General features: G+C 42.6%; 1 protein-coding gene across 1 annotated transcript in view; it reads left to right on the forward strand.

Moving 5' to 3' along the window:
• Window positions 1-2,764: 2,764 nt before the first annotated feature.
• The window catches only part of dnai2 (dynein axonemal intermediate chain 2), a 40,456-nt gene continuing 20,824 nt past the window's right edge, over window positions 2,765-22,396 (forward strand). The window contains exons 1-5 of the mRNA XM_033044552.1: window positions 2,765-2,932; window positions 6,692-6,879; window positions 9,161-9,322; window positions 11,869-11,993; window positions 17,272-17,414. Of these exons, the coding sequence (XP_032900443.1) occupies window positions 6,694-6,879; window positions 9,161-9,322; window positions 11,869-11,993; window positions 17,272-17,414 (616 nt within the window). The 5' untranslated portion in view covers window positions 2,765-2,932; window positions 6,692-6,693. The remainder of the gene's footprint in view (window positions 2,933-6,691; window positions 6,880-9,160; window positions 9,323-11,868; window positions 11,994-17,271; window positions 17,415-22,396) is intronic.

Genomic DNA, 22,396 nt, shown 5'->3' on the forward strand with positions numbered 1-22,396 from the left:
TGATCTGTAGAATTAAGTATGTTTGGTGCTGTATTACAATTTATGTTGAATTACTGAGTGCAGAAATGTTTTACAGCAGCTTTATTCAAGTTATTTACCCCGTCCCAAATAATTAGTGAATGTAAGTTTGTCGTGTTGAAATTAAGTGAATATTTAAGCAGCAGCTTAATTAATGTTTTTGTTTAATTTGTGTCAGAAAGAGTTCTAACTTTTTCTACTCGCCATTGATTCTTCATAAAAGGAATTTTCAAAATGCAATCAAGAGTAAACCATGGTGAGGATGGTAAAAGGATTAAACTGAAAAATCCAATGTGATGCAAAGCTTCCCAAACTAAACAAACCCTTGTGCTTCTCAACATTAGGTTCCGACTAGATAGTTCTCGGGCAAAAATTGTACATTTGCCACATTTGAATTGAATGCACTATTATGTTTTTGTTTTGTTATATAGTTTTAATGTTAGAAGAAATTAATTCTGATGCATGAAATTCTGTATTGTACCAAACACATTATTGTAGTGCAAAACATCTCGGTTCAATGTCACTGAGTAAAAAAATAATGGCAGACTGGCTAAAATTAAGAAGCTAAAATTAATTTGGATATAGAAAATGGATATTCATTGCACTGAATATTGTTTATTATCAAGATCTAAAATCTTACATACTTCATTGTGAAGTGGAATTATTATTGTCTTTTAGTTCTGCATTTAAGCACAATTCCTCAAACTTGCTGCTTTGTCTGCTCCTATTTGGGTCATCTTTACATTCCATAATACTAAGATAAACTAAGATCTACCAAGCACAAATGGAATTTATTCAAATGTTATCAAAGTATGTTTTACTGTATGTTTTACTGTACATTTGGAATAGACAAAGCATGTTACTCTATATTGTGAACCACTGATGAAATCATCTCACAAAGCCAGAATGCTGTGTGAGTTGTCTCTACTTGTGAAACCTTATCACCTGTTGTGGGTTTAAGGAGAATGCAAGAAAACCATTTTAACGTTTGCACTCTGCAACAAAAATAGAAAAATAACTCAAAATGCTGGAGCAACTCAGCGGGCATTCCTGGAGAACATGGATTGATGATGTTTCGGATTGGTACCCTTCTTCACTCTCAACCCAAAATGTCACCCATCCATGTTTTCCAGCGATGCTGCCTGACCTGCTGAGTTGCTCCAGCATTTTGTGTCTTTCCTCGGTAAACGGCATCTGCAGAACTCAGCGGCTCAACCTGGATGCTGAGCATTTCTGGTCTTTTCTGTTGTTTCCAGTCTCTATGTGTTTGCAGTTGTTTACTTCAATTGATTTTTGTACTGTTCGACTGAATGTTGCAAGTTAATATACTTGATGAACCACTGTTTCAGTAAGAAATTAATTCTGCAGGATAATACTTTTTGAGGCATTAATATCTACTGTAGATTTCAAGAGAGCTAAAACATTGTTGTGAAATAATACATTTGTTCTGCCAAGCCATTTCCAGTCAAACTTAAGATAAAAAGTAAAGGTGCACAATACAGACTAACCGCATTGTCAAAGAAACTGCTTTAACACTTCAATGATCCCAACACAAAATAAACTGAATTGTCAGATTTCATTGATGTTCATTTGACAAGACCACCATTAATTTCTTGACTAAATCTGGCTCAGGGATCCATTTGCTTATTATTGTGAGTTATTAAGTATTACACAGACATTGCTGGGTAGCTTTTGACTGGATATTAGCAAGTTTGTTTTAAAATGCAAAACTGTTGATGAATTTCAATGGCTATTGCCACTGTTAAGCAACATGTAAACAAGATGTGTTAATCTCATTTAAATTATGTATCTTCATTTCACAGATTTTAATTAGCATTTTTTTTTGTAAATGTATTTAGTTAGGTCAACATTGTTCTTAAAGTATTGCATTGGGATATTTTATCAATCTCTGCAAAGTATGACTGTTTCTGAATGAAAATGACACGATAAGTTATGAATTGTCAATAAAGATATTGTTAAATTGACAAGTTTTGTTTGAAATTTGCACCATTGAAATGGTCTGTTTTTGTGAATTTAGATTCACTTTAAATTGCACTCAATCTACAGAAAGCACATGGCGGTTATCTCTCATAATGCAATTCTAATTTGTTATCCACTGGCAGTCAAAACTAAACAAATTTAGATATTGGAGATTTGTAGCTGTATTACAGATTGATTGAAAAAGACTAAAGATTGAAGGGCATAGCTTTAAGATGAGTGGGCCAAAGTTTAAAAGGGGCAGATATAATAGTGGTGTTTAAGAAGCTTTTAGTCAGGCACATAGATATGGATCATGTCCAGGCAGAGGAGATTAGTTTAGCTTGGCATCATGTTTTACCTGGACACAGGGCCGAAGAGCCTATTCTTATGCTTCACTGTTCAGTACTGCTCCTTGACCTGTGTTCATTTCAGCCCCTGGGCCTCGCTGTACTGTTGTGTCCTGTGTTCAATGCAACCACTTTGCCGCTCTATGGTCTATGCTTCACTACTGCTCAAGTGTCTATGCTCTGCACCTCATTGTCCTGCTCTAGGATCTATGCTCTGTACCTCACTGTAGTGCTCTGCAGTCTATGCTCTGTACCTCACTGTAGTGCTCTGCAGTCCATGCTCTGTGCCTCATTGCCTGTTTCGTGGTCCATGCTCAACTCACTGTGACTCACTGTACCGCTCCATGCTCTGTGTCTCACTACCAAAGATACTGCTCTAGTATCTGTACTGCTCTGTACCCACGTGACCAACCTCCGCCAGGTTGCTGTTGCTAGGAGACGGTAAACTTCCGGAGACGGGGGGGGTGACGGCGGCGGACCGCAGAGACCGGGAGCAGCGAGACACCAGGGACAGGGGAACAAGGCACCGGCGGTGGCCGATCGCAAGTACCACGAAACACCGGGCCACTGGCGGCAGCCACTCGCCGGTACGGGAGACAGGGGACTTGAGGGCGGGGGAGGAGCAGCGGGGCACCGGCGGTCTGGGCCCGACGCCGGGAGCGGGGACCAGGGGGGTGGAGGGGGCCTGAGCTCCTCCGCTGACCGTAAGGGACCGGGGTCAGGAGCCTCCCCCCTCCCCTCCAGCTGTTGGGGGAGAGCCCGCCGCTCCGGCCCTTGGGAAGCCTTCCCTCGGGGTGTCCGATCGGCCAGATACCCCAGGCTGTACTGGCCTTGGACATCTGTTCATTGCCAAAGAGCTGTCCAGCAGGGAAGCAGGCCCTTCGGCCCACCCAGTCCATGCTAACCAAGGTGGTAAAATGTAGACACAAGGAATTGCAGATGCTGGTGTACAAAGAAAGACACAAAGTGCTGGAGTAACTAAGCGGGGTCAGGCAGCGGTTCTGGGAACATGAATGGATAAGCGACGTTTCAGGCCTGGACCCTTCTTCAGACTGATTGTGGGAGGGGGAAAGCTGAAGGCAAGACAAAGCCAGGCAAGTGATAGGTGGATAAAGATGAGGGGGAAGTGGTTGGTCGGCAGATAGTTGGTTGCAAGATGCACACCCATTCTTCCATTTATCTGCTCATCTGCCAATCACAGCCCTATAGTTTAGAATCCTCCACCTTGGGGGAAAAGACTGAAACATTCATTGTATCCATTCCCGTCATGATCTTGTACATCTCAATGGGGTCACCTCTCACCCTCCTACACTTTAAAGGAAAATAGTCTGTACATCATCCGTTTTATTGATTTATATAAAACAAAACAAGTATTCTGTGACTTGTGCTTCATCAAATGTTGTTGGAAATAATTTTGCAACTTTCGCCTCACCACTGACCCTCAGATCAAGGGCCAAAATCACCAGATATGAAGACGATTTTGTACTTGAGTCATTTAAAGTTTTTTAAATCTTTCACACCATTGAATATTTTGGATGTTGATACCAAGGTGGGCTAAACTATCAAGAGTGTTTAATTGCCTTATGTACTGGCTACGGAACAATGAAATTCCTACCTGCTGTATCTTAACAGGCCCATTAATATAATGATATACAAATACAATCAATAATACAATAAAGTAATTACCAGTAACACAAGGTTGTCATCCATAATGATGCTAAGCTGAAGTCCATAGTGGGTTATAGTTGCTGAGGTAGGGTTGTGATATGTGTTGGCACCAATATAATAAACTCAGTGGAGTGCAGCCTTAATGGACACAATTTTGAGATGCATTGAAAAACATATATAGAGAGACACACTAAAAAAACTCTCACAAGGCCAAATTCCATTCTGATACTTGCCACAAGAAATTAAATATCCAGGTGCGACAAAGGTTCACCTGTATCTCCTCCAACCTCATCTACTGCATCCGCTGCTCTAGATGTCAGCTGATTTACATCGGGGAGACTAAGCGTAGGTTGGGCGATCGTTTCGCCGAACACCTCCGCTCAGTCCGCAATAACCTACCTGAACTCCCAGTGGCTCAGCACTTCAACTCCCCCTCCCATTCCCAATCCGACCTCTCTGTCCTGGGTCTCTTCCATTGCCAGAGTGAGCAACAGCAGAAATTGGAGGAACAGCACCTCATATTCCGTCTGGGGACCTTGCGTCCGGATGGCATTAACATTGAATTCTCCCAATTTTGCTAGCCCTTGCTGTCTCCTCCCCTTCCTTAACCCTCTAGCTGTCTCCTCCCACCCTCCCATCCGCCCGCCCTCGGGCTCCTCCTCCTCCTCCCCTTTTCCTTCCTTCTCCCCCCCACCCCCCATCAGTCTGAAGAAGGGTTTCGGTCCGAAACGTCGCCTATTTCCTTCGCTCCATAGATGCTGCTGCACCCGCTGAGTTTCTCCAGCAATTTTGTGTACCTTCGATCTTCCAGCATCTGCAGTTCCTTCTTGAACAAATTAAATATTTTGTTTGTCAAATGAAGAAATTGAGACTCTTTCCATTGAAAGACTAATCTTTCACATCTGTAAACATGGCCTGACGTGTTTTCTACAGTATTTGATGAAGAGAAAGGCTTGAATTGAATACCTTTATTTGTCATTCAGACCTTTCGGTCTGAACGAAATGCTGTTGCCTGCAGCCATACATGTAATAATAACAAAACACAATAAACACAAATTAACATCCACCACAGTGAGTTCACCAAACACCTCCTCACTGTGATGGAGGCAAAAGTCTTAGAGTTACTGTCTCTTCCCTCCTCTTCTCCCTCTGCGCCGAGGCGATACCCCACCGGGCGATGGCGGCCCGGGGGGTGGTCGAAGCTGCCCGCAGCTGTTGCAACGGGTGCTCCGGAAAACAGGCACCAGCCAGTGACCTGCGAGCTCCCGACATTGTCCTCCACCGGCCCGCGGCCGAGCCCAGGATCCAGGTCGCCGCCGCCTCAGCCGCCGTAGCACCGTCTCCGCTCCGCACCGGGCCGCCCACAAGGCAGCGTCTCAGCCCCGCACCGGGCTGCTCACACGGGAGCACCTTCCAGCCGGTAGCCGTGCCGGCCGCACAGGAGTGTCTCAGCTCCGCACCAGGCCGCTCGCTCGGGAGCGCCTTCCAGCCAGTAGCCGTGCCGGCCGCACAGGAGTGTCTCAGCCCCGCACCGTTCGCCCTCACCGGAGCGCCGAGTCGTGCCGCTACCCGGACGTCGCCACAGCTCGAAGACGGCCAGCCTCGCGTTGGTGAGTCCTGGCTGGCTCTACCTCCGGACCCTCGAGGTCGGTCGCAGGTTGGAGGCCGCCAGCTCCGCCATTAGGCCTCAGCGCAGACGGGGGAAGAGAAGGGGGATACGACAAAAAGTCGCATTCCCCCGAAGGGAGAGACAGAAAGCTCTGTTTCACCCTCCCCCCACACACATAACACCACCTAATAACCAAAAAAATTACTAAACTAGACAAAAAAAAACGACATAAAAAGTAAAAACAGACAGACTGCAGGCGAGCCGCAGCTGTATCACAGCGCCGCCACTTCCACTTAAGGCATAGTTTGAGAGTTGTACAGCCTGTGGCAACCTGTAATTGATAACATGCTGTATATTCAACCTTTACATCTCAAGTCAGGTCGTCAAGTTTATTGTCACATGCACAAGTACAGTGAGATACAGGTACAATGAAAATCTTGCTTACAGCAGCATCACAGGCACATACAGTGCCCTCCATAATGATTTTTTTTCCTATTACAAATCTCAAATTGTGGAGTACAGAGGCAAATAAATGATGGGTCTTTGCCCAAAACATTATGGAGGGCACTGTAGACTCAGACAACACACAGAATATCAATTCTACATAAACCAAACAGTGAAAAGAAAAGAAATGCCATGAACAGAATAATAGTGCAAAATGCAATTCGAAAACACATCCTGATGGAGCAAGAGGCCCATGATGTTCTCAGTGTTCTGTTGTCGAGGTAGGATCAAGGTGGAGATTCTTGATGGTAGATGCCACCTTCTTGAAGCAGTGCCTCATGTCGATGCTTTTGATGGTGGGGAGAGCTGTGCCGTGATGGACCAGGCTGAGTCCACCACTCTCTGCAGCCACGTGCTCCTGTGCAGTACCAGGCCACAATGCAACCAGTCAGGATATTTTCTACAGTGTATCTGCAGAGGTTGGTGCAGTTTATTGGTGTTATACTTTTAAACTTGGTCTGGTGGTGCATGCATAAGGTATAACTTATTTTATTGCATATCACACAGTAACACTACAACATTAATAAATTGGTGAAGTAACATATTACCCTGGTTTTTATTTTAGCCATGATGGAAATAGTGTATGTCTACACTAAAATGCGTAGTGAATTTGGCCGGCAATGCAACTTTTCTGATCGGCCTGCAGAACTGCACGTTGACATTATTCCAGATCCAGCGTTAGCAGATCACTTCATAGAGAAAAATCCAGTCGATGTGACTGTCCAATTTTCATATGACATGTCGGAACATGAGGTAGGATTGAATGTTGTGGCATCTCTAACTGTTAAGTCCGTGTAGCATCCCTGATATTTCACTATGAAAACTGCCAGGGGCAGGCTAAAGACAAGTCACCAATTACTCCACATTCTCATTTTAGTTTCATTTAGTTTATTATCAAGTGTACCCAAGGTACAGTGAAAAGCTTTTTTGTTGACTAATACCCAGCCAGCGGAAAGACTATATGATTACAATCAAGCCGTCCACAGTGTGTAGATACAGGATAAAGGATAAAGGGAATAATGTTTAGTACAAGGTAAAGTCCCATTAAAGATAGTCCAAGGATCTTAATGAGGTAGACAGAAGGTCAGGACTACTCTCTAGTTGTTGATAGGATGGTTAAGTTCCCTGATAACAGCTGGGAAGAGAATGTCTCTGAATCTGGAGGTGTGCGTTTGCATTTGTTACTAGCTTGCTGTTCACATTCAGCAACCAGCGAATAAATGAAAATGCAAAATGAAAATGAAAATGCAGAGTGATTTGAGAATGTGGAGCAAGCACAGGGCTGTACCTGTAATTTCAGTCTAAACTGCATAATCTCATACATATTAACAACCTGCAGGCCATCTGGACAGCAACCTCTATTCAACTTCTTCCCAGGCCACAGACTTTCTGGAACCATCCATGTTGCATGGTCCTGCAGCTTTTTGCAAAAGATGTCAAACAGGTTTTACAGATCTTTTAAACAGGCATCCTCCATTTTCCCAAGTACCCAAAATTTCTGATATTAACATACCGATCCAGTGATTACACCGTGGGTTGATCAGATAATTTATGGAGATTAGGAGACAAGCAGTAAAATATTTTGATTCATGGTCAGCGTGGAATATGTGGGCCAAAGTTCCTATTTTGTATGCTCTTTCAATCAATCAATCAATTTTGGCTTTTTTTTACAGTTAAGTACTTTAAATTGCCTTAGAGGCACAACCATTTTCTTGCAGAAGGCATAATATAAATCAATCATTTGTAATTTATAGCTCAACAAATATATATTCTCAAGGTTTATTATCAAGTGTACCCAAGGTACAGTGAAAAGCTTTTTTGTTGACTAATACCCAGCCAGCGGAAAGACTTTAGTTCTGAGGAAAAAAACTAAATGATGAATTTGGAAAAAAGAGATTAGGACAGGATAAGCAAAGGCTTTTTCGTAAATTAAGGCCCATAAAAGAGGAGAGAGTTGGAGAGGTCATAAGTTCTAGGAGCAGAATTAGGCCATTCAGCCCATCAAGTCTTCTCTGCCATTCACTCATTGCTGATCTATCTTTCCCGCTCAACCCTATTCTCCTGCCTTCGCCCCATAACCCCTAACATCCTTACTAATGATGAATATCTGTCAATCTCCACCAATCTACTTCAATTTCTTTTGTCAGAGACCTGTTATCTCTTCTCTTGCCTCAACTATTTTTTGTTTTTATATCCAATTTCCTGAAACGCCAATACATAATTTGGTGGCAGCATTTATTGCTTGTTCCAATATTGTCTCTCTAATTACTTCAATAATACCTTGCATTGAACTTTGTTTTTCCAACATCTTAAAAGTAAAGAAGCCAAAGAGTGGCTTACGGTTTTGTGAGATTATGTCCTCCGCCACAAGATTATGTTGAAGATAAGGACGAGGTCTTTGTGAGAGCACCAGAAAACTAGACAACCAGTCAACAAAATAGAGAGAGTACAGAGGAGATTTACAAGAATGTTGCCTGGGTTTCAGCAACTAAGTTACAGAGAAAGGTTGAACAAGTTAGGGCTTTATTCTTTGGAGCGCAGAAGGTTAAGGGGGGACTTGATAGAGGTTTTTAAAATGATGAGAGGGATAGACAGAGTTGACGTGGAAAAGCTTTTCCCACTGAGAGTAGGGAAGATTCAAACAAGGGGACATGACTTGAGAATTAAGGGACTGAAGTTTAGGGGTAACATGAGGGGGAACTTCTTTACTCAGAGAGTGGTAGCTGTGTGGAATGAGCTTCCAGTGAAGGTGGTGGAGGCAGGTTCGTTTTTATCATTTAAAAATAAATTGGATAGTTATATGGATGGGAAAGGAATGGAGGGTTATGGTCTGAGCGCAGGTATATGGGACTAGGGGAGATTATGTGTTCGGCACGGACTAGAGGGGTCGAGATGGCCTGTTTCCGTGCTGTAATTGTTATATGGTTATATGGTTATATGGTAACTATCAATTCCTGGAGTTATGCTTTTACAAATTAAACGATTTGATGCTTTTGACTAACGCTCTTAAGTCTATTTTTCTGTCGGTTTTAAGGTAAACACAGAGCATATTTCAACAGAAATACGTGGGATTAACCACTTGGAGGGCGGCTGGCCAAAAGATATAAACCCAAATGATCTTGAACATACAATGCGTTACCGCAAGAAAGTGGAAAAGGATGAAAATTATATCTTCACACTCATGCAGCTGGGCAGTGTAAGTGATGCAAAAGAAGAGACATCAAATGCAAAATAGACCTTTCTTTGCTCTGTGAATAATTTAACACTGTTGTAACATTACTACCACAGAGCCAGCACACTAATTGGCTCCTATAACCAGTTTATGTGCTCAATATTTTGTAACACAATGTGGCTCATTTTTGAGATTGTTCTTTTACGTGTAGCCTTTAAATTCTTTCTTGCAAAGATATTGGAAGAGAGCAATCAACAATTATAATAATTACTTGGACAATTAATTGTACAGTTGGCAAACTAGTTGTCCTACTTAGGACTAGTTAGACTACAACCAGTAAGTTGACAACAAGAATAGAGACCGCTTGTAGAAACAAGTAACTGCAGATGTTGGTTTACAAACAAAAACTGCTGAAGTGACTCTACAGGTCAGGCAACATCTGTGGAGAATATAAACAGATGTTTTGTGTCGGGAACTTGCTTCAGATTCTACTAGGGACCGCCCATTCCAGTAATATGGAGTCCTGATGGAATTGCATCTGGAATATTGTGTCCCAGTGTGCTCTGCCAACCTCAGGAGGGATGCGCTGGCAATTAATGGGGTGCAAAGAAGGTTCACCATATTGATTTCTGGGGTCTGTTAGCCCTTGCTGTCTCCTCCCCTTCCTCAGCCCTCGGGTTGTCTCCTCCCATCCCCCAGCCCTCGGGCTCCTCCTCCTCCTTTTTCCTTCCTTCTCCCCGCCACCCCCTATCAGTCTGAAGAAGGGTTTCGGCCCGAAACGTTACCTATTTCCTTCACTCCATAGATGTTGCTGCACCCACTGAGTTTCTCCAGCATTTTTGTGTACCTTTGATTTCTGGGGTGACTGGTTTAACATATGAGAAAAGACCACTCCTGTCCCCTCGAGTTTAAAGCAATGAATGGTGATTTCATAGAACTGAACCATAATTGTTTCCATTGACTGGGGTACTAGTGGGGGGGTGGGGGAGGTGGGTGCAGGGTCGCGGTGTCAACATGAGAGGAGGTGTTTTTTCCAGTCAGTCAGCCAAAAGAAGGGTCTTTCCCCGAAACGCCACCCATTCCTTCTATCCATGGATGCTGTTGTCCCGCTGAGTTACTCCATCTTCAGGATTTTCATTTTGCTGGTTGTGAATATTTGAACTTATCTCCACAAGAGGGCAGTCCAGGCTCAGCTAATCAGGACATTGAGGAAAGAGATCAGTAGACATTTAGATGTTAAGGGGACCAAGAGATATTAGGAATGCAAGCAAGGAGCATTGAGGAAAAAACTCAGCCATGATCGCAGTAAATGACGGGGCTGACACTGGGCCAAGTGGCCTAATCCTGCTTCTATCCCCTGGGTTCTTATACTATTTGCAGTTGCTTGGATGAATGTGCTGACTTTGGGCCCCATATCTGAGGAAGGATGTGCTGGCTCTGGAGAGGGTCCAGAGGAGGTTTACAAGAATGATCGCAGGAATGAGTGGGTTAACATATAATGAACGTTTGACAGCACTGGGCCTCTACTCGCTGGAGTTTAGAAGAATGAAGGGGGACCTCATTGAAACTTGCCGAATAGTGAAAGGCCTGGATAAAATGGATGTGGAGAGGATGTTTCCACTAGTGGGAGAGTCTAGGACCAGAGGTCATAGCCTCAGAATTAAATGACGTTTCTTTAGGAAGGAGAAGAGGAGGGATTTATTTATCTCTATCTATTGCTCCCTCCTAACCCCCTTCTCATCATAACCCCTGACACCTGTACTAATCAAGAATCTATCTATCTGTGCCTTAAAAATATCCACTGACTTGGCCTCCACAACCTTCTGTGGCAAAGAATTCGACAGATTCACTACCCTCTGACTAAAGACATTTCTCCTTATCTCCTTTCCAGAAGAACATCCTTTAATTCTGAGTCTGACCTCTAGTCCTAGACTCTCCCACTAGTAGAAACATCCTCCCAACATCCACTCTATCCAAGCCTTCCACTATTCTGTATACATTGCCTCTGAATTATTGCTGGGTTTAAATCCTGGAAATCCCTAGCTAACAGCCGTAGGAGAGTACCTTCACCAGCAGAATTGCCAAATTTCAAGGGGTCTCAACACGATTGTCTCAAGGGCAATTAGAGAAAGCTATTTGCTTTTACATTATTCTATTACATGAAGATGAAGAATTCCTGCTACTGCAGATGCTGGTTTAAACCGAAGATAGACACAAATTGTTGGAGTAACTCAGCGGGGCAGGCAGCATCTCTGAAGAAAATGATAAATCTGAAGACGTCACCTGTCCATTTTTATGAACAATCCATTCGATTGTTTTTGACATCACTGTTGGCTGCCAGCTGAATGTTTTAATTAAGACCACAGAGACGGTTTTTGAAACTTTAAACAGGCAGTCATAATATATCCAATAGAAGTGCTTGGTTATAGACTAATGGCTGGCAGTCCTGTCCCTTAACCTTTGAGAAAGTAAGGGGGGGTTTGAGTATTACCTTCAGTACTAGTTGTCCAAGAATTAAATGTGAGGTACGTCAAATATTGTCCAGCTCTGTATTCCTTCTTGTTTTGCAGTTAATGGAGCACTGTATTAAACAAAACAATGCGATCAATATTTATGAACAGTACTTTGAAGATAAAGAGGAATCTATAGGAATAATTGATGAGCCTCCTAACGCAAAAACCATAAATGTTTTCAGGTATTGCTTTCTTTCAGCAGAATTCCGCAGACCTCTCATTGTATGATTTTCGCCAATACGCAAGTTTCTGAGAAATGAAAGTACATTTTCAAAAAGGATTCATGGAGCTTATCCATAACTCTGGTATTCTGAATCTAAAGGAAAAAAAATCAAGGCTTTTATTCAACCACGATGTAATCATCGACTGTCACAGCGTGACACTGGAGTTTCATTGTTTCATTATTTACTGACTGGGCATTTACGCACAAGAGCGGACAGTCATATCATCAGTGGATGTCCCTTGTTGCCCAGTAGAGTCATAGAGTGATACAGTGTGGAAACAGGCCCTTCGGCCCAACTTGCCCACACAGGCCAACAATGTCCCAGCTACACTAGTCCCACTTGCCTGCGCTTGGTCCATATCCCTCCAAACCTGTCCTATCCATGTACCTGTCTAACTGTTTCTTAAACGATGGGATAGTCCCAGCCTCAACTACCTCCTCTGGCAGCTTGTTCCATACACCCACCACCCTTTGTGTGAAAAAGTTACCCCTCGGATTCCTATTAAATCTTTTCTTCTTCACCTTGAACCTATGTCCTCTGGTCCTCGATTCCCCAACTCTGGCAAAAGACTCTACCCGATCTATTCCTCTCATGATTTTGTATACCTCTATAAGATCTCCCCTCATCCTCCTGCACTCCATGGAATAGAGACCCAGCCTACTCAACCTCTCCCATTAGCTCACGCCCTCTAGTCCTTGCAACATCCTCATAAATCCTTTTTGCACCCTTTCAAGCTTGACAATATGTTTCCTATAACATGGTGCCCAGAACTGAACACAATATTCTAAATGCGGTCTCACCAACGTCTTATACAACTGTAACATGACCTCCCAACCTCTCTACTCAATACTCTGAATGATGAAGGCCAAAGTGCCAAAAGCCTTTTTGACCACCTTATCTACCTACAACTCAAACCTTCAAAGAGCCATGCACCTGTACTCCTAGATCTCTCTGCTCTACAACACTACCCAGAGGCCTACCATTTATTGTGTAGGCCCTTGTTCAACGTCCCAAACTGCAACAACTCACACTGCTCTGTATTAAATTATATCAAATATTCCTTCGCCTCCCTGGCCAATCGATCCAGATCCTGCTGTAATCTTTCACAACCATCTTCACTATCTGCAAAACCTCTAACTTTTGTATCTTGCCCTGTATGTTCTCATCCAAATCATTGATGTAGATGACAAACAGTAACGGGCCCAGCACCGAACCCTGAGGCACACCACTAGTCACAGGTATCCAATCTGTGAAGCAGCCTTCCACCATTCCCCTCTGGTTCCTTCCATGGAGCCAATTTGCTATCTATTCAGCTATGTCTCCTTGGGTCCCATGCGATCTAACCTTCCAGAGCAGCCTACGAAGGAGAACCTTGTCGAACGCCTTACTAAAGTCCATGTACACAACATCTACAACTCTGCCCTCTTTAACCTTTTTGGTCACATCTTCAAAAAAAATCAATCAGATTTGTGAGACATGACCTCCCACGTTCAAAACCATGCTGACTATCCTTAATCAGCCCTTGCCCATCCAAATGCCTGTATATCTTATCCCTCAGAATACTCTCCAGTAACTTACCAACTACAGATGTTAAGCTCAACGGCCTATAGTTCCCAGCATATTCCCTGCAGCCCTTCTTGAAAAGAGGCACAACATTTGCCACCCTCCAGTCTTCCGGCACCTCTCCTGTATTTAAGGACGACATAAATTTCAACCAGGGCTCACGCAATTTCCTCTCTAGTTTCCCACAACGTCCTTGGATATATCAGATCAAGTCCTAGAGATTTGTCTACCTTCAAACATGACAGTACTTCAGTACTTCTTCGACAGTAACCCCGACTGCTCTCAAGACACTTCCAGTGACTGCTCCAGTTTCCTCCGTCCTACTGTCTTTCTCCTCAGTAAATACAGAGGAGATATACTCATTTTGGACATTGCCCTTCTCCTGTGGCTCCACACAGAGGTGACTACTATGATTCCTGTGAGGTCCCACTCTCTCTCTAGTTACCCTTTTCACCTTTATGTTTTTTATAAAATCTTTTGCGATTGTCCTTACTACTACCTGCCAGAGCTATCTCCTGGCCCCCTTTTGCTCTTTTGATTTCCTTTTTTTAGTTTACTCCTTAGTTCCCGCAACTCCTCCATGGATGCACTTGATCCCAGCTGCCTATACATGTCCCATGCATCCTTCTTGTTTGTGACTAACGTCTCAATTTCCCTCATCAACCAAGCTTCCTTACGTTTGCCTGCTTTGCCCATCACTTTAATGGGGACGTACACATCCTGAGCCTTCTTCGGTACACTTTTATAAACATCCCACTTGGCCGATGTTCCCTTCCCCTCTCATAACCTGCTCCAGTCAACTTGAGCAAGACCTTCTCTCATACCCTCAAAGTTGGACACCTCCAGTTGAACATTTTAACACGTGGACTCTCTCCGTCCCTATCCATAACTATCTTAAACCTAATCGAACTGTGGTCATTGGTCCCACAAGGTTCCTCCACACACACTTCATCACTCCCAATTTCCCAATACCAGATCCAGTGTTGCCTTCTCAAGTGTGGGGGCCTCCACATACTGCTTAAAAAAACCATCCTGAACACTTTTGAGGAATTGCACCCCATCTAAACACTTCACACTATGATTTTCCGAGTCTATATTGGGAGTTAAAATCCCCTACTATAACATCTTATTTGACCTGCAGCTGTCTGCAATCTCCTGGCACATTCGTTCTTCTAATTTCCATTGACTATTTGGGGATCTAGTACACCCCCAACAAGGTGATCATCCCTTTTTTGTTCCTCAGCTCCACCCATCCAGTTTAAATTCCATTTGGAATATTTTGGAGGACCAAGAAACCAAGAACCATATAGCCTCACTAGACGAACCATCCATAATGTCACATCTGCACCTCTGAACATAGCCATGACATCCTCCTTAACCAATAATGCAATAATGCAACCCCCCCCCCCTCCTCTTTTTCCCTCACACCTGTCTCTCCTGAAGCTCCTCTACCCCGGACCATTGAGCTGCCAGTCCTGCCTCTCCCTTAACCAGGTTTCAGTCATGGCTATAACGTCCCAGTCGCTCGTACCTATCCATGCCCTAAGCTCATCTGCCTTGCCCATCAGCCCCGTTGCATTAAAATACGTGCAGTTTAAACCAACCCTCCTTCCTTGCTCTCCGCCTTTTACTTGTGTATTCTGTCCACTTACCTTTCCCATACTACCCTCCATGCCAACTTCTAGCCTCTCACGTGCCTCTGTCCTGCACGAGATCCCACTCCCCTGTCAATCTAGTTTAAACCCTCTCTGTTTGCCCGGTGGTTCAAACATGGCACAAGTAAGTGAAGGTATAATGACTGCCGCATGGATGTCTGGCCGATGTTGTAATTCATCGCCTGGTGTTATACATCACTGGGCCGAGAGGGTGGAATCCATTTCATTCCGAAACAGGACAGAGTTCAAATGCATTGCCCATAGTGTGATGCATGGCAGTCTGCACTAAAGATGTTACATGCTCACTTTGAGATGACTTTGGTTAGATGACTGCATGGGTAATAGTGGATAGCAAACTGCATGTTGTGCCATTCTCCAGCTCCAGGCCGAAAGGAAAAGTCATGATTGTATGGAAACAAGGAACTGCAGATACTAGTTAATACAGAAAAGGACGCAAAGTGCTGAAGTAACTCAGCTGGTCAAGCAGCATCTCTGGAGAACATGGATAGATGATATTTTGGGTCGAGACCTTTCTTCAGGAGTCTTAAGAAAGGTTCTCACCCAAAACGTCCATGTTCTCTAGAGATGCTGCCTGACCCGCTGAGTTACTCCAGCACTTTGCGTCCTTTTGTCGCTATTGTGGTTGATTTGAAGATTTCTGGCAATGGGGTTCTTAGCTAATCTGGAATTATCTTTGGGACAGCAATGGAAGATTCTTACTGAGTGCAAATATCAAACTCACTGTTACTCACTGAGATCCACGTGGGAAATGTCTTCTGCATCACCCCGGGCAGATGCTGCTCATTGAGAAGTCGTCACTTGCCCCACATCTTAAACACACTTGTTTTCCTGCTATGCTGTTCTGTGGGGAATGATTACCAATACACTTGAGGCTGGGAACAATTGTTTTTGCAAGCAGCACCCAAGATCAGGATCGAACCCAGGTCTTTGCTGCTGCACTACGCCACTGTACCACCCTTGACACAAAGTGCTAGAAGTTGATGATTATATTATCATTTTATATACTTTTATCAGGTCCCCCTACAACCTCCAGCATTCCAGAGAAAACAATCCAAGTCTGTCCGACCACTCCCTGTAGCTAATATCCCCTAATCCAGGGTTCATTCTGGTATAGGAAAAAGTCTAGTAAATGAAGAAGAAATATCCAAAGATGGGTCCCAACCCGAAATGTCACACATCCTTTTTCTCCAGAGGTGCTGCCTGACCCGCTGAGTTACACCAGCACTTTGTGTCTATCATTCTGGTAAACCTCTACTGCACCCTCTCAAAAGCCTCCACATCCTTCCTGTAATGGGGTGACCAGAACTGCACGCAATAGTGCAAATGGGGCCTATCCAATGTCCTATAAACCTGCATCATGACTTCCTGACTCTTGAACTAATGTCCTGACCAATGAAAGCAACGATAGCATTTGCCTTCTTCATCACTCTATCAACTTGTGTTGCCAATTTCAGGGAGTTACGGACTTGGACCTCCAAGATCCTAATAGTGAGGCATTCCTTCATAATGCCAAACAATCTCAATGATGTGAAGTTAAAATACATTGTCTGCTGAAATGCAGAGCTCTAGAATTGTAACACAGTTGTCAGGTCCTTCACAGAAGTTAATTAATGTCCTAAACTGCTTCTTCTGCACACATCTGCCTTATGGTCAGTGAACACACCTTTTCACTAAACGCTTTCGGCATAATTTTAGCTCCACAAGTACGAATATCCATGTTATAGATGACAATTTTATAACTCCAAGGATAAAAAAAGAGGCAAAAATTCAAATTGTAAGTATTTTTGGTGGTAACTAAGTTGTGGGAAAATGAATTTATGTGCAGAAACTCAACAGATAAACATGTTTATGATTAGTTGTTTTAATTATTTTTGCAGCATTTAATTCAGAGAATTATGATTTTCACGTGGATTAGCCTGCAAACAAACTGGTACTGAAATAGATTTTGTTCAAGAATTTGTATAATGAATTCTTTCACCTTTATTGTTTCTCGTTAGTGATCCTAACACCGTTAAACGGACGGTATCTCACCTCTCGTGGCACCCAGATCAAGGGAGGAAACTGGCAATTTCCTACTGCTGCTTGGAGTTTCAAAAAGTTTCCATTGATACCAATACTGAATCGTACATCTGGGACATAGGTAACTCAATTGCCATTCATGTGAAGTGGAACTGTCATTGATGTAATTCTTTTTATGGAATACAATCTCATTGAAAGACTTTTAAACTTTACAGCAATATATCCATTTCACAATATAAATACTGAGAGCACCTGTGGCAGAGGGTTCTCTTAAACACATAGTCTAGTTCAGTTTATTATGGTCACGTGTACCAAGGTACAGTGAAAAGCTTGTTTGCGTGCTGTCCAGTCAAAGAAAAGACTGTGAATACAATCAAGTCTTCCCCAGCGCACAGACAAAGGGCACAACATTTAGGGCAAGATATAACAATGAAGTCCGATAAAGTCCGATTAAATGTAGTTCAGAGGTCTTCAGTCAGGTAGGTGGGAGGTCAGGACTGCATTCTAGCCCTTGCAACACATGCAAACTTGTCAGATGTTTACACGTGTATTATAATCCTTAAATCAAAAAGCCACAAATGGTTCACGTTTGTAAGATGTGAACTAAATCCACACGCAATGGAAATCTCTGGGATTAGGAATACAAATCTCAGGTATATCTACAGTAATTTAGCTACAACTTTGTATTAATTAAAAAAGCTTTAATAAAAAATGGCACAAAGTGCTGGAGTAACTCAGCGGGTCAGGCAGCATCCCTGGAATACATGGATAAGTGATGTTTCCAGTCGGGACACTTCTTCAGACTTTTATTAAAAACTTATCTATCCAGTCTCCTGTTTGAAAGAAAAACATCTGTGGTTATTGTAGGGAAACAGACATCCCAATCTGGGGCATGTCAACTTTGAAGAAGTAATTCCAATCTAAAATAAACGAATTGCACAAGATAGCCGGGCAGAAATGTTGAATGAAAAAGGAATTCTAAGAAGACTGTTTCAGTGAATCGTATAAAATGAAGCTTGAGTGAGTAGGAGCTGCTAGTCTGTTGTTAGTTTTGCTAATATTGGAAAGTAGAGATAAATGTACCCCAAACCAAGCTCCATTCATCCGTATACTTGGTCGGTTTTATATCAGAAATGTTTCGTGCTAACTAGTTGAAGCATTCATGTGGTTAAGTTGCAAAATTTACCTGAGTTTATAGATACCATGTATCATAGACATAGATAACCATATAACCATATAACAATTACAGCACGGAAACAGGCCATCTCGACCCGTCTAGTCCGTGCCGAACACGTATTCTCCCCTAGTCCCATATACCTGCGCTCAGACCATAACCCTCCATTCCTTTCCCGTCCATATAACTATCCAATTTATTTTTAAATGATAAAAACGAACCTGCCTCCACCACCTTCCCTGGAAGCTCATTCCACACAGCCACCACTCTCTGAGTAAAGAAGTTCCCCCTCATGTTACCCCTAAACTTCTGTCCTTTAATTCTCAAGTCATGTCCCCTTGTTTGAATCTTCCCTACTCTCAGTGGGAAAAGCTTATCCACGTCAACTCTGTCTATCCCTCTCATCATTTTAAAGACCTCTATCAAGTCCCCCCTTAACCTTCTGCGCTCCAAAGAATAAAGCCCTAACTTGTTCAACCTTTCTCTGTAACTTAGTTGCTGAAACCCAGGCAACATTCTAGTAAATCTCCTCTGTACTCTCTCTATTTTGTTGACATCCTTCCTATAATTAGGCGACCAAAATTGTACCCCATACTCCAGAATTGGCCTCACCAATGCCTTGTACAATTTTAACATTACATCCCAACTTCTATACTCAATGCTCTGATTTATAAAGGCCAGCACACCAAAAGCTTTCTTTACCACCCTATCTACATGAGATTCCACTTTCAGGGAACTGTGCACAGTTATTCCCAGATCCCTCTGTTCACCTGCATTCTTCAATTCCCTACCATTTACCATGTACGTCCTATTTTGATTTGTCCTGCCAAGATATAGCACCTCACACTTATCAGCATTAAACTCCATCTGCCATCTTTCAGTCCACTCTTTCAACTGGCATAAACCTCTCTGTAGACTTTGAAAATCTACTTCATTATCCACAACCCCACCTATCTTAGTATCATCTGCATACTTACTAATCCAATTTACCACACCATCATCCAGATCATTGATGTACATGACAAACAACAGTGGACCCAACACAGATCCCTGTGGCACCCCACTAGTCACTGGCCTCCAACCTGACAAACAACCATCCACCATTACTCTCTGGCATCTCCCATTCAGCCACTGTTGAATTCATCTTGCTACTCCACCATTAATACCCAACCATTGAACCTTCTTAACCAACCTTCCATGAGGAACCTTGTCAAAGGCCTTACTGAAGTCCATATATACAACATCCACTGCTTTACCCTCATCAATTTCCCGAGTAACCTCTTCAAAAAATTCAAGAAGATTAGTCAAACATGACATTCCAGGCACAAATCCATGTTGACTGTTCCTAATCAGACCCTGTTTATCCAGATGCTTATATATTATCTCTAAGTATCCTTTCCATTAATTTGCCCACCACTGACGTCAAACTAACAGGTCTATAATTGCTAGGTTTACTCTTAGACCCCTTTTTAAACAATGGAACAACATGCGCAGTATGCCAATCCTCCGGCACTATTCCCGTTTCTAATGACATTTGAAATATTTCTGTCATAGCCCCTGCTATTTCTACACTAACTTCCCTCAATGTCCTAGGGAATATCCTGTCCGGACCTGGAGACTTATCCACTTTTATATTTCTCAAAAGTGTCAGTACTTCCTCTTCTTTGAATCTCATAGTTTCCATAGCTACTCTACTTGTTTCCCTTACCTCACATAATTCAATATCCTTCTCCTTGGTGAATACCGAAGAAAAGAAATTGTTCAATATCTCCCCCATCTCTTTTGGCTCTGGAGATAGCTGTCCACTCTGACTCTCTAATGGACCAATTTTATCCCTCGTTATCCTTTTGCTATTAATATAGCTGTAGAAACCCTTTGGGTTTACTTTCACCTTGCCAAAGCAACCTCATATCTTCTTTTAGCTTTTCTAATTTCTTTCTTAAGATTCTTTTTACATTCTTTATACTCCTCAAGCACCTCATTTACTCCATACTGCCTATAATTATTGTAGATCTCCCTCTTTTTCCAAACCAAGTGTCCAATTTCCCTTGAAAACCATGGCTCTTTCCGATTTTTACTATTTCCTTGCAACCGAACAGGGACATAAAGATTCTGTACTCTTAAAATTTCACCTTTAAATGTACTCCATTTCTCTTCCACATCTTTCCCATAAAACAAAATGTCCCAATTTACTCCTTTTAAATCCTTTCGCATCTCCTCAAAGTTAGCCTTTCTCCAATCAAAAATCACAACCCTAGGTCCGGTTCTGACCCTCTCCATAATTATATTGAAACTAATGGTATTGTGATCACTGGTCCCGAACTGTTCCCCAACGCATACCTCCGCCACCTGACCCGTCTCATTTCCTAACAGGAGGTCCAGCACCGCTCTTTCTCTAGTAGGTACTTCTATGTATTGCTGCAAAAAACTATCCTGCACACATTTTACAAACTCCAACCAATCCAGCCCATTTACAGAATGTGTTTCCCAGTCTATGTGTGGAAAATTGAAATCTCCCACAATCACTACCTTGTGCTTACTACTAATATCTGCAATCTCCTTACATATTTGCTCTATACACTGTATTTGGCCCGTTTGTAATCATGTATTGTCTTTCTGCTGACTGGTTAGCACACAACAAAAGCTTTTCACACGTGACAATAAACTAAACTGAACTGAACTGAATGAGTTGCTCACAGGGCATGTTTCAGCTGATCACATCGCTGACAACAGTTAGTCTGTAAAACGCTATTCGCAACTTGTCCTTTTAGGTTGTTATCTAAAATTGGAGAATTCAATTGTTCACTTAAACTTGCAGGACTTTACAGTTCCTTGTGTCTGACCTGTCATATATGTTGCCTTTTCATTGATTCACTTGCTTGGCAGTCTGTTATTGATTAACTTTGTGTATAAAATTCCAATATGGCATGAAAAAATAGAAAAAGGGGAAGGTAATCCAGTCCTTGAGCCTGCTTCAAATTTCAATATGATTGTGGCTTACCCTATATTTCAATATTTCACTCTCCTATACTCTTGATGCCTCTTGTGCCTAGAAAGTTATTAATTGCATAAAGTGGAATTGCCAAAATAAAAGTCACATTTAGAATGAACAGCAAGGTATAAAAAAAAATATGGTCCACAACTTGCCACCCTGCACACAAGAATTGTGTCATTTGTGTATCATTGATATACCTACAACAAAGAGTTGGATGAACTCAATAGGTCAGGCAGATTCAATGAAAGTAATGGACAGATTAGTTTCAGTTTAGTTTAAAGATACAGCACGGAAGCAGGCCCTTCGGCCCACCGAGTCGGCGCCGACCAGCACGATCCTACATACTAGGGACAATTTGCAATTTTTAATCAGTGCCAATTTACCTACAAACCTGCATGTCCTTGGAGTGTGAAAGGAAACTGGAGCACCTGGAGAAAATCTATGCGGTCGCAGGGAGAATGTGCAAACTCTGTACAAACAACACCTGTAGTCAGGATCAAACCCAGGTCTCTGGCGCTGTAAGGCAGCAACTCTACCACTGCACCACCCTGTATAATCCCTGGCATTCTAGGTCAGGACCCTTCTTCAGACTGATATACCTATACCATTTCTATCTGTTTGCCTATTTTAGTTTCCGAATACGGACATTGTGAAAAGCAGGAAACTTGCTCCCAGGGATTTATCTTTGCTGTTCTGTAATTTTTCTTTAATGTATATGTAAGTATAGCTTAATGTGATGCACATATTATTTTTTGTTTCATACTGCATGCAGATATCCAGACATTTACTCCTTGAAAATAAATCTGAATAAAACATGTTGTTTAGTTTAGAGATTCAGCATGGAAACAGGCCCTTCGGCCCACCGAGTCCATGCAGACCATCAAACAACCATTCACATTAGTTCTATGTTATCCCACATCTACTCTACACAATA

Source organism: Amblyraja radiata, chromosome 26, assembly GCF_010909765.2.
Source record: "Amblyraja radiata isolate CabotCenter1 chromosome 26, sAmbRad1.1.pri, whole genome shotgun sequence".
NCBI lineage: Eukaryota > Metazoa > Chordata > Chondrichthyes > Rajiformes > Rajidae > Amblyraja > Amblyraja radiata.